This window comes from Dreissena polymorpha, chromosome 11 (assembly GCF_020536995.1).
Source record: "Dreissena polymorpha isolate Duluth1 chromosome 11, UMN_Dpol_1.0, whole genome shotgun sequence".
In the NCBI taxonomy this organism is placed as follows: domain Eukaryota; kingdom Metazoa; phylum Mollusca; class Bivalvia; order Myida; family Dreissenidae; genus Dreissena; species Dreissena polymorpha.
This window is the reverse complement of record NC_068365.1, coordinates 20856402-20872332: the sequence shown is the minus strand read 5'-3', so window position 1 is coordinate 20872332 and position 15931 is coordinate 20856402. Positions and strand designations below refer to the sequence as shown.

General features: G+C 31.8%; 1 protein-coding gene across 1 annotated transcript in view; it reads right to left on the bottom strand.

Annotated features, from left to right (window-relative positions):
- LOC127849670 (uncharacterized) overlaps positions 1-5151 on the bottom strand; it is a 150956-nt gene extending 145805 nt beyond the window's left edge. Inside the window, exons 1-2 of the mRNA XM_052382417.1 lie at positions 5110-5151; positions 4904-4944 (exon numbers count right to left, since the gene is read on the bottom strand). Coding sequence (XP_052238377.1) covers positions 4904-4944; positions 5110-5124 — 56 coding nt within the window. The 5' untranslated portion in view covers positions 5125-5151. The remainder of the gene's footprint in view (positions 1-4903; positions 4945-5109) is intronic.
- Positions 5152-15931: the final 10780 nt, after the last annotated feature.

Genomic DNA, 15931 nt, shown 5'->3' with positions numbered 1-15931 from the left:
AAATTATCAAAGAAATTGTTATATTTTACTGTTCAAGTGTGTCAATACTGTGTATTAAAAGAGAACATGATATTCGAACATCCAATTTCTTGAACGTCACTTAAGTAGACAACAGATTTGTGCACGTTTTTCCTTCAATAACTTTTTGTTTAGACGTCTACGATATTGAAACAAATATTCGAGCGTTGAGCGAACACTGTAGAGCCGAAAGGGCGTTTTCATCTCAAAGAAATATAAAGATACAACGTTGCTTACGGGGTGAAAATATCCGCTACTCCTTCAAGAAAACACAAAAACGACACCATCTTGGAAGTAAGTTCCAACTAACCTCACTAAAACACGGTAAGCTTCTGTGTGCGAATGTCCTTCTGTTATCAGAGAACAAATGTGTCTATTTTGTTGTTGTTATAACTAAGTTTTGGAGTATACAAGGGTGTTTTGTTGTGTGTTTGTTTTGGAAGTGTATTTACAATTTCTTATACAACTATTTTATAAAATACGTGTTAATTCATTTATAATATTGCATTAGATGTTCATTAACAATTCTGAATGCACTTCTATTTGATTTAAACTTACAAGTTGCAAACAATGTGTTAACATTCTTAAATTTCATAGAACCTCGCTGTAATTTTGAATTCCTAAGCGGAATTCGTGAACCAAAAATGTGCAAGTGTTTTAATGAACCCTCTTAAGTCGTTCATTTATAAGCACATTGCAAATTGAGGGCAGCATTACAAAAAGATACACTCCAGCTAAGAATTATTTTGTCATAAAATTCCTATATAAGAAACTATCACTCAAAGTGTTAGACCGCCAATTTGAAATACGAACGAAAAATGCGGATAAACATTGTATTCATAGGAAATATAAATATGATCATATATGCACGTCTATAAATTAAACGCATCTTACATCTTTTGCATTATATACATTGTAAAATAAATTGTATACATTTAAATACACGATACCTATGTTCACACAATAACAACAATGTATTGTGAACATAATACTATTTTATAACTTACGACATTCTAGTTGCTAGTTCTTTTTTCAGTAATGAATACTGAACCCACTTGATTCGTATCAGATTTCAACTGTATGCAATACACGACTCTTCAGTGTATTTAAGCATCAAATCAATAAAAGCAAAAAGTATACGCACGTCTAGATTGCCGTTGACGAAAGAATGTTGTGTTATCCGTTTTTGGTCAAAATCACATAACAAGAAAATCAAATCATTCACAAGCTCATTTACGATCTGTTAATGAATTTTGTATTAACAGGCAACAGATACGCCGTATTAACTTGAATACGACTTTACCTAAACCATTTCTATTTCATGATTTATCCACCAAATGAAAACATTTATTTCATATACTTCAGTCGTCTTTTGTTTAAATTCGTATAACGACAATGAATGACGGATAAGGAAAACATCATGTACAGTATTATATAGCCCGTCTGGTCTAAAATTAGTTTCTTTCAAACCAACCGGAGATTTTTACTACTGTATGAAACCTATAATACCCGAATGACTAATAACAGAGTCGTGTTGCTTTGGCATAAAATAATGTATAACGCATGTAAGGAAAAATTATTGAAATAAACAAATACAATTTTGAAAAATTATGTATTATTATATTTGCTTCGGAATATAACTTGTGAACGATCATTTAATTATCTTATATAATAACGAGTCACAATAATATTTAAATCGCTTATTTAAAATGGATTGAAACATTACAATTGTGTCAACAGTTGGGTTCTAATTGTGAACTTACTTTAAAACGTGGATGAGCAGAAAGCAAATTTTAGCCCAGTATTCATTGATAGACATTCGAGGGAATAAAATCATTGTAAAACGTTGGTTATATTGTTTGTTGTGCATTTATATAATTAAATCGCATAGAACACCAGAATAGGATTTTAATGACTTTTTGTAAGTCATTTAAATCAAAATCGCTTCATACATGTATGTTTAATAAATAATAAAACTTATTAATTATTAAAACGTGATACCATAGCTTTGACAGTGTATGACATTTTCTGAAAGTAAAAGAGAAACACACATTAATGACTCGTATTTACATCTCTAAGAATAATCGAAACATCTTCAGCTACGTCCCTGGTTAGCAAGTGTTATTTTCTTTCACTGCGTTGATTAACAGATATAAATACATGGGGTATTCTCAATCATTGTTTGTTAAGATAATATCGAACGCGGCATTAGATTTAACATGCATACACTAGAAAATATCTGTTCACAGATTGGCCTTGAGATAATTATATCGGTGAAGTTAAATTCTGTTTAAAGAATGCATTCGAATATTCCTTTTGCTGACATTACTGAAAACATGTAACCACCCGTTCACCCGCTTATCTTTACTATATATATACGTAAAGTATTACTCAGCCGAAAAATCAAATATGTTCGCTTGACAACACGTACAACTAAACTTATATTATATGTTATAAACAGATGCTATTTTATGAATTTAAATGACAGTTATGTAAATTAAACTACGGATTTAATACGAATATTATTAAATTTGCTGTTTAAATGCAGATCTCTCTCTTCTGTTGGAAAAAAGTTTGTTAAAAAGTTTAAACCATGATAAATGTGTGTTGTTTTCCATTGCATTAAGAGGCACATTGCATTATACACATAACTGTACATGCGTCTCGTATCGTTATTTGAGTCAAACACATGTTCAGACGATACAGTCGTAATAAATGTTAAACTAATACTTTATTCAGTTGTGATATTTATATCAGCATGTACATCTCGTAAACGAGGTATTTCAAATACAGTAACATGAAACCAGCTTATTGAGGATAGCTATAATACAGTAGCGTATTCGCCGTAATAATGCAAAATCTAATATAAAACATTTCTTAAATCAGTTAAATAGACTCTAAGTCTTATTTTTTTTCGACATTTACCTGTAGATCTCATTACAAAACAAGAATTTGACACAATCCGCAAAGCATTAAAAATCGCTACTGGCAGTGTTGACTTTATGCTTTTTAAGACAGAAGAAATATATTTTAACAAATATAAATAAATTTAAATTTAAGCGCGTTGATCATTGAAACGAAGAGGTTTTAAATGGTAGAGAGATTTATGCTATCTAAAATGTTTTCATGATCAATTATAATCGTTAATAATTATCTAATACCCTCACTCTTAGAGTAAATTTGATCAAACACATACGATTGTCCTCTCCACAGAACGTATTGGTGTCAAAAGCTTATGATCAACTCATTATATAATCAGTACACTTGTCAAGAAATAATTGGATATAATTATATCTTAACTAACAAGATTTTAACACTTAATTACGATATAACTCTGACTAACGCCTGATAATACACTTGTCGCAAGTGGTTGTCAATAATATAAAAATAATAAGTAACTCAACGACACCATCAAATCAGTCGACCTTTGTATACGATAACTTAAAGGATTCATTTGTTATTCGGAAACTTACAGAGTAGCAGTCAAAGCATGTTCGCAAGGTCGAATTAACAATCAGACGCAATTAAAGAAACATAACTGTGAGAAAATATGCCAATGTAAAATTAATTTATTCCAGTATGTTATATCGATCTGCTTATTTTCAAAGATATACATATCATCCATACAAGTAACGACGGATATGATCAGAGTTTGTTTAAGAAAAACAAAAAGCTGGTCGAAAGAATTTTTTTAATATAGAGCAATTATGTATTGGTATCTCAAAGAGCTATTAAGAAAAGTAGGCACTTTAGAAAAGCGAGTGTTGATGCTCTGTTAATAGACTGTATATGGTTTTACAATAAATACTGTAGTAGTGTATGGATGCACTGAAGATCAGTTAACAGAAAATCAATTAATACGTATTAAAGAGTTTTAGTCATATGAAAAACATATTGTGCAACTGTGTATATAATTGACAATTTTAAACACAATTTGAAAGCAAGTAGTTGTCAATTGTACAACAGCCATAAGTTTATATCTCCATCCGCATAGTTTTCATTAAGTCCGTCAGAAATTAAATTCGATAATAGAAAACTGACTTATACTTATATAGGCTCTGGTATGGAAAACACTTAAGAAAAGGTCTAGCTGACAGTATGTTCATTTATGGGCTTGGTGGTCGTATACGCATTTAAAAGGTTCAGCACCTTTTTAAAGCTAAACATGGTCAGTTAATGTTGAGCATTTAACGCTTATTACTTCAAAGAAATAAGGAAACTGGAAAAAATGCAATTGACGAAAGAACTTGCTATATTGTCAAATTGAATTAATTATATTTTGCTTTAAAAAACAAACAAACGAACTAACTGACCTGTCGCAAATGTACATTACATGTAATCATGATAAAGCAATTTTTTTTTACAAAAGGTAAATACGATTTTACGTATTGTTAACTATGACCGTTCGTTTAAGCAACAAATCACTTTTCAGTTAAATGATCATTTTACAACACTTACATGTAAGTTCGTCTATGCTATATAAAACAATACGTTTGCCAATACGTTCGAATAAAACGGTCAACAACGACGAGTTTAAATTTTAGAATTTGACTCAATCGATCATCGGAATTTATTCTGAGTAGACATGCTACTCAGTATTGGGCCTTCTTAAACATATAGCTGAATTCGTCTCACCTTTGTCAAGAAATCATGCGTTCATAGCGAACATACTATATAACCGCATGCACTTAAAAACATTAGCATATACTGACTGTCTTCAAGTCTTCGAATATATCATTATTTACAAGAAATATACTTAATATGGACATTAAACATTCAAACGATACCCCCTGGGGAATACAAGAACGTTTTTTACAAATTGAAGCGAGAAAGGACAATATCTACCGAAACGACAACATCCAATCTAACACACATTCCGACATACCCAGTTGTGTGCCCGGATTCTTTCCGCGATCTGCGTGACCGCTGCAAAAGAATGATTCGCATAATGTACGTTTAAGTAAGTAATAGCCGAGTCAATCGTACAATGAAGTACCACATACCATATTTATACATTAAACAGTTTATAGTTTGATTTGGCAGTATTAAGATGACGAAAATATTAATTAACGATAAGACAAACTATTTTACCTTTTTATTATCCATTTCTGTTTTGAGAGTACCCTACGGGGTACCACAATTGTAGGAGTTCAGTTGTTAACGACCTTTGTAAATAACTGAAAACACAAAATATTTAAAATAAACATATGCAGGTTTTTATAGCTGCTTTCATATAAGGCAAGGTGGATTCTTGCTACCGAAGTTTCTTCATCGCTCTTTGTTACATATGCACTCAAAGAAAACCGCTACGAAACCGCATTATTGTGTTAACTTTATTTTATTGGATAGCACATTATTTTACGCAATATAGTCTGGTTGAAATTTTAAATAAGCACACGTGGGGCTTTCGACTTTTTATCTTAATGAAAGGGTATTTAAGTGAACAAGGATTCCAGAGCTTGATTTTAATTGTTATATCTACTTTTCCAGTCGGACTAGTGCCGTGTTATTTTCCTTGTACAGACCGTAAGATGTAAATACATACATTATTCAGTAATTTCACAACACATGTATGATAGCATAGCACGGCAGTTATCGTGTATGGCATTGAAACCAACTACTGTACGTTGCAAATATTCTCATTTTATACAAACAAAACTGGCTAAATCTTCGGATTGAGAGCCACCTGTTAACACTTTATAAAACACTCTTACTGAAATGAAATCGCAAGCGAGAATGACATTGTTAGTAAATATGAATGGAACTTACTGAAACAGTTTTGTGAATTGAACTATACGAGTGCACCCTATTGTTAACATCACAGTAAAGTAATGGTCTACATAAATGGCGCTTTATCATTTTGATTTCAACGTCAAGGTTTGTTCGTTAATTACATGACTTTTAGTTGGTTTGTTAAAGACACATACATATATTTGATTCTTTCACTTGACGAATAAAATAGCAAATGATTTTTCATGTTTATTAAGTGGTGAAAATCAACTGCTGTGTATGAGGATAGAACAATCAAGGCCCCGAACAGTAACATGATCAATATTGTAGTCGTGAACAATATTGACCGAAAACGAGACATTCTTTAAAGATAAAATACATTATTCCGATGCTTATCTGGTAAATATATATTGTGTTGATATTGTCAAACGTTTATGAGGGTTTTTGCATAAGGCTTGCACAATAATGTAAAACTTAAACCGTACAGATGTGTTATTAGGATAACAATTAGAAAGCGGCAGGTTTGAAACAGCTGTAGAGTGGCCCTATTGTGTTCAATGCTGTAATTGCCTAATCATTTGGTGCAATTTACGCGTAGAAATATCCGCTTACATCAGCTGTTTAAACATGAACAGAAAACAGGTGCATGTGGTTAAACTTATCGATTGTCCCTTGAGCGGGTTTATGAAACAGTTTGTAACTGACAATCGGGAAAACATGGGTTTATTCATCGTTGTGCAAACCTGCATAACATTCGTAAGATAAGTTTAAGTAGACAAATACGTGAAATCACGCGCGTCTGTTAGCAAAATGTCTTTTTTGTGGTCAAAAATGTTGTTGTACGAATAAATCTGGGTATAAGCGTGAAACATGTTTATTCTAAATACAATTTTATCAATACTCTGCAATTCAGAAAAACTTACGGTGGAGATGCAAATATATAGTAACGCGTTAACATAATATATCAGTTAAAGTGATAATTCTGCTGCTGCAGCTAATGATGTCGACGAGTATCATGATGGTGATAACTATGATTATGGTGATGATGGACATGATTACCACGACGAATAAGGTTATTATGATAATAATTGATGATGATGTTTGATGATGGTTTATCATCCTAATGGTTTTAATGGTGGTCCTAAGGATTAACACAATAAGAAGGAAGAGGTTGCGGTGCAGATCAAGATGATACACAAATACACGCCTGTTTAGTATTTGATCGTTTACAGCTGAAATCAACGAAAAGAGGTGCTCAATATTAAAGTAAAGTGGACACAAAAGTGCGTTCCCAATGTAACGCATTTTGGCGTTAAACACACACGTGCAAACCGCGATTTGGTATTTAACAGCAGATGTGTGTTGACAAAAAAATCCGGTGAATCAGAGCTGTACATTCCCCATAAGGTGTAAAATAAAAATACGCATTAACACAGATTAGTACACAGAACAAATGACCAAAAACGTGTTCGTCTCATCTGCAACTTGTCTGCAACATCTTAAATGTCCTAACATAAAAGCATTAAACCAATTTTATTGAATTCGTTTATGTTGCATTTTGTTTAAAAATGCTGAAGAGGTATTCCTTTAGATCAAACATTAGCAATGTATATTACATGTTCGGTATATGGGGTATTGCAAATGAAAATGTTATTTCAACTCATGTAAATGTTTACCGACTAATAATTGAAAAATACTTCAAAAATAAACTGCGTGTGAACTCATTATTATTACCATTTTAAGCATAATATCATAAACAATTAATACCCCGAACGATGTGATATAGGGTCAGTAAATTAACATTGATCAGAAGAAAGCTATGTATAAAGTAATTCATTACTACGTCCTGGTCATTTCCATCCTATCGTTTAACTTTGAAACTCTTTTTTGAAAAGCTCCTGACCTGATAGGGACAAATACGCTCTCTCAGCATGTAACCTTGCTTCGTCAGTTAATAATTCTCTGCATGAACGAAGATATAGTGAGCAACACAGCTTACTGATCCTAATTAATGTTATTTTCGTGACAAAGTGTGTAATCTTAATTTAAATCTATATACACTAACGATTTCTAAATAAGGTATGCTATGTTACATTCCGTTATAGTTTCAATTCATAATTTAGGTTATGTTTTAAATAAGCGATATTGTCTATTCCACCTTTGAGTGTTAGAACATCAGAATACCTTGCTAAATTTTCAACTAATGGGTTAAGCTTCTTATATTTTCAGTGCTCTTGCAATTTCAAGCATCTTAAGAAAGCTACCAAAGATTGCAACGAACAGAAAAGGGTTACAATGAAAAGCAATGATTCAAGTTATTTCTACAAATTTGTCAATCATTCAAATCAATGTGTCAAGTACATACATAATTATTTTGAATGTGGTATTAAACCCAAGTGTACCCATTACAATTCCATGAACCGTGACTTAGTCTAAATAGCTAAATCTGTATCGGTATGGTCGGTATTTGAATGTGCAGGTTTCGATAGGGCGGTAAAGAAATGGTAAAGAAATGGAGTCAAAATTTCAACGACCTTAACAAAATGTTTAACATAATAAATTGGTTTCGGTGGATTATCGAATTTCGTAAGTCGATTATGTATTAAAGACGTGAAATGGCCATTCAGTTGAGGAATACATTCCACGTGTTTGGCTATTTTTTATTTTATTTCGTATTACCATCAAGACATAGTTCAAAAGCCTAAATCGCAATTACGATTAAGCAATTCCAAATTCCTATTTTACATTATCCTTTCCTATATCCCATCCATCTTATTTGAAATGACCATTTAGTAATGAAATAAAGAAGTGTATCACATAATAATATTTTAAATCATTGAATGGCGTGTATGCATTAAAAATATATGTACACACAAGACCGATTAAACACTTAATAGTTCACCAGCGTAGATTCTTCTACACGGTCGATACTTTTTAAGTTAAATCAAACAATTATGCTAACGCCGTTCTGAGTCGCGATAATATGACTTTGCATTATGATTCGGATGCTTGACTAGGACTAAAATTTCGGAGTTGTGCAGAAAGTTGGTATAAATGTCACAAGTTTTTCCACCTGACCCTTCGTCCTACTAGTAGATGTCAATGCGCATGATACATGTTGTGTTTAATGTTTTTTGTTTAAGTTTTCTCCGTTTTCAACTGTATTTTAGTAACGGGGGTCAGTGCTCTATATCGCACTTACCTTGTTAAGCAGATGTACATGTACTAAGTGCACATACCTTTGCAGTTAACTAAAAACTGTTCTACTTAAATAGTGACAGTGGCCGTATTGAAAATTTCATTACCCAACGAATTGTGTGTCCATGCCAGAGATCGAACTCGCGATCATCGGTTGTGTAGCCCAATGCATTTACAAATGAGCTAGCCGACCATAAAAAAATACGACGCGTTGATTAATTGTAAACGCTTACATGCATTAGAAAGGGTTTGGTGCATATAATGCTCTCGGATAAAGAGTGCCAATAGTGCTCAGTTCACTCGCGGCTTTTGTTCCTAAAGACTATAACGAAACTCTCACCTATAATAGCAAATGTTAAACGTCGTGAAAAAATAAACCTATTTAGCACTCGCATTTTTACAACACAGTGCCACTGGTGTATTTTATTGACTGACGAATGTGATCTTTTGAGATGTCAAAACTATCTGTTTTGTAAAGGACAAGAGAGCGGACCGATATAAGTATATGTCTTAAGCCAAAAAAAGGCTAATTATATTCGTATGTTTACAAAATTATGAACAAGTAAAAAATACTGTGCATTTTGTGTGTATTTTTTTAATCTGGCATGTTTATACATTTCTGAATGTACCATTGCTAAACTATAACTACTATAACACTATTTTCAAGACCAACGTTACCCGGTGTTAAACATGTATCGGATTGTGTTTAGGTGTGTGTTATTTATACTGTATAGACGATCAGCCGCTTGCTGTAAAATACGAGAGCATGTCAGCTAGCATTTTATACCTGTTTTCTTTCAGGGATACCCGCCTGATAATCAGGTTTTGTATTTATTTCTATCATTCATATAACACAATGTGCTTCCTATAATTAGGTTGCAAGATAACACGATGGTCTGTTACATGCTTGTTAAAGTTTGGACAACGATTTAAATATTTATAACGTTAATGTGTAGACGTTCGTAATGAACGAAATTTTAACTTCAAACATTGTTTAATCGTTTCGCAGCTTCATTTTCTGACTTTGACAAATATTGTCCTTCAAATATTGTGTGGTTTAACTCATCTTTAACTCCACCGTGGATTTTGTTCTTACATCGCAATTTCCTGTTGTCATAAACACATAAACAAATTAATGATTAAGTCGAGAACAATTACAACCACAAAAGAATACAAATTAGACAACTGTTAGTGTTAGCCTATTTTTAACTGCTTTCCGGATTTAACGTTCACAGCTGAATGACCTCAATGTGTAGATGATCATTACGAAATGAATTTTGACTCAAACCGAAGTCGGCATAATTATTGCACTTTAATTTGTGTCTTCCATTAAATACCATAGACCATGAATCTTAATTGTAACTATCGATCTAAAACGAAATTCAAATGAGCGTTTGCGACATTTCCAGATTTAGCATAAACCTTTTTAATTTAAGGAACATGATCAAATAATTGTGTACTTGTTAAACAATGTCATTACACGGTTTCCTGTACATTTACAATATTTAAAATATTTATACATTAAATTGAATACTAACCTTGCCTTTTTATAAAACCCTTTACAGCAAAATCTATCGCGGTACCATTTTTGTTTAGCCAAGTAACGTTTTAGAGCTCAATAGCGTCTGTAAAACGCTTGATTAGAATAAATGGTATTTTCCGGGCATAAAATAACAAGCATATGATTTATTTTGATTGTTAAAATATAACGTAGACCATTTTATTAAATCTTTAACACTTCTTTTGACAAAGTTTTTTCGACAAATGAATGTTATCCATACCCGTGTATATAAATAGAAATGAATAAAGTGAATTGCATATTATATGTATTTCAAAGTATTACAACATTATAACAATACAACATAGACTTAACGCAACTTTATGTTAGTTTTGCCTATTTTAAAAACAAAGTGAACATATCACAAAATATATAAATCGCATCAATGTTATGAAATTAACTACTTGCCGGTGGCGAAATCCTATTGTCTTTTGCAGAAAACCGTGCAGTTCCACAACTCTTCCACGGGAATACCGCTCCAACTGATTTTGAACTTCACAATTCTGAACACGTTTTTCGTAAATCGTTGTCCTTTCATTTCATTTGCAAAGCTAACCTTCGTTCAGACCTTATACAAAGACGTTTTGCAATTAAAATGTCGATAATATTTATAAAGCAAATACCACACCACGTAGAGTATTTAATAACGTTAGATAATTTTCAGATTGAATACAGACATGTTTCACAAATGTTTAACATTCATGAAGGTTTCATAACTAACTTTTGTGTCCTTGAGCGGTGACACACAATCCCCTTTTCAATAACATTTTGACAGAAAGACATTATCAAACACTAAATAATTTTTTTAATAAACCGAATAATCTGACTTAAGTGTGTCTATTATAGAAAGAGATTGTCGATAAATCTCAATTTTAAGGGGTATTTTAAGGCTGTTATTTGTACTCATAAAAACTATTTTTTGTATTAATTTAAGTGTTACTCCTACAAAACACGAAATTGACATGCTAATTTATTGAAGATAAAACCAATTTCACATAATTTCTTATTTACAGACCCCAACTTACATGTTAAGCATGAGCGAATCTCTTGCATGTTAAATAATTTCTTGTTCACAAACTCACAACTGAACTGTTATGCCGGCACAACACAATTAACAACATTTCAATTCAAAGTTGAATCGCTCACATATTTAATTGTTTCATCTTAACAAATAAATATTCAAAATGCATCAAACTAGCTGTTCTTGAAGTGCAAAGCTATAAACATATGGTTGTAGTACTTATGATTTTGTTTTATATTTTATTTAAAAAAATCATAACAGAACTTCAGAGCGTATCTGATATATTGAACATTGAACATTTGAAAACTCATCAAATACGCAAATATAACAAACATAATTTAAGTCATCATATTCAAAAAACAGATGAACATGTATACTAAAATTATAATCCAGACATGTTTCGTGCCCACATAATACCGAGGCAGCAGTAACAGTCTTGCATACAGACACCAAAAACAAAATTGTTTACATATATTCATTAACGTGTGCATTTATAGGTCTAATTGTAATAAGGTAATAGTGTCCGTTGGGTACATAAATTGTTATATACATAAATGTGTTTTCAAATACTATTTTGAATTTAGGCTTCATTTATATTGCAGTAGCAATTTATAAAACATTATCAATGTGCAACACAAACCAATCAGAATACTAAATTGTCAATGTAGTTTTTCTTAAAATAACATTTACATCATGAGGTTATTATATTACTTTAAATTGCTCCTGATGAAGAGTGAGAAACCATTTGAAACTACTAAAAGTTCCTTTAACTTAAGCTCAACCACATCCATACCATATGCATTCGCAAAGATAATTCTTGGTTATATGTTTTTGAAGTGAAAACACCAGTTGGAAACACATTTTGCACATAAATAAACAGTAGTAGAGAAGTATTGCCATTTTCAAATATAAAAAAACCCAGCTAGTCCAAAAGTTCTCAATTATTTGATTGCAATATATACACATGTGTATAGCGTGTCGCAATGTTTATAATAAAATAACAACTTAATAAAATTAGATAAACACACATTTCTACGTGTGAAGGTGGTAAATATGGTATAATGTCAGGTTTCTAATTTCTTTAATGGTAAATACAACTAATCAACCAAGATTTTCACAAATCATATTTAAATCAGAACTAATGATAATATAAACACATCTGCATGTCGTCGCCATCAATGAATTGGGCATGTCTTTCTTCGTTTTTATCAACTGAAAGAAAGGTAGGTAAAAATATCATAACACGCATAATCCCCTTGAATCAAATTGCTGTCTGTCGCTGATGAGATGGGGATAAAAATCATTCCATATATTTCTTTGCAAAAGATAAGTGTTAAAATTATGTAGACTTTGCCATCAATTTAATTTGCATCAACATATAATATACCCATACAATATACTAGCCGATGATTGTTAACTTTGCAAATCATATAGACCAGAAACTTTTCAAACTGAGGACATTTAGGTTTACAATTTATCATTACACATTTAAGTTATTGAAAATGGTATAACCTTAGCTTTATTTATGTACTTATACAAAACAGTAGTTATTTAGGAACATAACTTTTTCTTAGATATCGTTTGGCCCAAACTTTCATCGGGACCATTACACTTTATTATATGCACCTATAAATAAATAGTACATATTTTATTAAACCGTGTCTTTATAATAAAAATCCTAGCCTTTAACAAAACTCGTGACTCAGACACTCGGTGCCAATAAACTTATAGCCCAACCCAGGATTATATATTTTTAAATCTGGTCATTGTCTGATATTGCCATAAATATACTGGTATTACTGTAGCTTAATTTTTAAACATGTGTAGCTCGGCAATTCCTAAACTTTTAAAATCTTCAAAAGAACTAGCGCTTCTTCAAAAGATACAGTTTAGTCAATACACGCAGACAAAATGCCAGTCAGCCATCACACTCTATTTTTAGACTTTTTTGAAAAAGATAATGTCTGCTCCCGTAATATACATTGAATATCTTTACAAGTAACTTGAATACTTTACAAACGAATGTGTTCGAAATTACCGCACGTTTGAACAATATCGTATTTTATGAAGCTCGGGTTAAAAACAAACTACGCCGATGGTTAAAAAATATGTTCGAGAGCTATTTAATATTGAATGTAATTTCTGTTTACTGCATTTCTATTTCAAAAATACCGTATCATGACCAGATGAGATAATCAGCATTTGGTTCAATGCTTTCCTTAAAAAAGCAATACATTCACATTTGCTAATTGTCAAATTATAATCATAAAGAATAAAATTCCAAATCATAATTTGACCGCTTCTTAAGATCAGCATTTGTATCGAAATGTCATTGAGTGATTATAGAGGCCTTTGCGTGATAATATGTAATTAGGAATACATCATAGCTCAAAGGCGACTAAAATCAACAAAGAACTCGCAATTGTGTAAATATAATTTTACTTACTGAATACATTCGTCACTGATAATGATAATTGGACCCTATCATTCAATCTGCTGTTCTATTCAATATATTTCTAATACAGACACATTACAAGTATTATGAATTGTGAAAGCCTTACTAACACTGAAATAGCACCCTGCGTGGTTCATAACATTGAACAGCTCTCAATAAAAACATATTTGGTACTTTTTGTTATAGTGTTAATAATCTTGTTCAAAGAGGAACATATGCGGCACAGATCAGCAACCACAACCTACAGCTCATAGACAAATTATATAGCCACTAATTCTGCCAAACTATTTGATAATTATTATCCCAAAAACTTAAAGTTTTAATAACTGATTTTCAAAGCTTGTTCTTTGATATTGGATATTAAGACATGGTTCTTGAGAGTGGCTCTATGCTCGTCACTTTCACACGTAGTTTGGCTTAGATGTTTGAAGCTAGCATTATGGCAATTGCACAAGATTATGATCTCATTTGAATAGTTCACTCCCCCCGCACACACACATTCACACGTGTTTTATAAAGATATAACCTGTTGAACTGCAAAATATGTTAAATTTTTATAAGGAACGTTAAATGCAGAAGAATTAACCTGATGAATGCACTGTATTTTTCTTAACTTGTGAATTGGCTTTGTAATATTGTGTCCATCAAAACAAATGTAAGGTTTTCTTTTTCCAACAGGCCTATCAACTCAAAAGAATATTACCGGGCCTGAAATCGGTACAATAATTATAACAAAAACCTATTTTAACATATATGCTTCTAAGAATTCCTCTTGAAAAACTATTGTACAGTTCAAAAAATTATGTTATCTGTTATGTAAATATGTTTACGAGCAGTTACTTTCCCACCTTTTGAGCAATTTGTTATTACGGCAGTATATGCTTAGATACTAAATGAATCACGTTCAGAGTAATTACTGAACCATCAAGTGTTATAAACAAATTTAATAAACAAACATAATCAGTGATGTTTCCATGCTATTAAAAGCTAAGTAAAGGTGTAAAATTGTATATTGTGGCATATGAAAACTTGACAGTAATCAAGCACATGAACGTGCATAATAAAAGCCATTGATAAAGTTAAAATGTAGGCTTATCTTTCCCTTTCTTCAGACGGTCCTAGTTCGAAGCTTTTTAAAATTAAATAAGTCATCTTCGTGAAATATCAATACAAAAGCAAAATGTTACTTGTTTTCTTATCGACAATGCAGACAAAGGCTACGTAAAGGTGTTTGCAGTAATGGATTTTTTCCCAAAAAACACAGTACCACATTCAAGTCACCCAAAATAATGATCTCTAAACATAGTTTATTATGACAACACAATGTAACGATAAACGCAGTGTATAGGAAGTAACAACACAGGGCATATCTGTGACGTCTACATTGTAATAATACCGACTGAGAAAAGGAACTTTTGAGAAAGAGGCAAAATAACGGATATACAAAATACAGGAAACGAAAATACAGGATTAAACCATGATTATATCGCATAAGAGGGACACACCTTATCATATGCCTTTGCATTTGTACGATATTTCAATTCCCTCATTGAATTGACACACACATTTAGGAGTTATTTTGTACAATGATGGAAGCTGGCATCAACACATTGTGTGTATTAAATTAAAGGCCTAGTGACGCGTCAACATTTAAAAACAACTTTGTTTATGCCCTGATCAAAGATCTAATGCAATAATTTACTTTTCGTTTATTCGTCGAATTCTAGAATAAGGCGATGTTGTATGAGATAATTGTACGATGTATTAAAACAACGAGTTGGATATAATTTAAACTAAAGCTGCTCGCATTGTTTCCGGCTCATCCAACCTTGTGTCCTCAAGATTACTTTTTGACCAAGTTTGCTGGGAAACGATATGCACAAGTAGGCCCAAATACAAACTCATACTTTTCTTTAAAATGGTCGAATGTCTTAGTCAGAATATTTGTCTT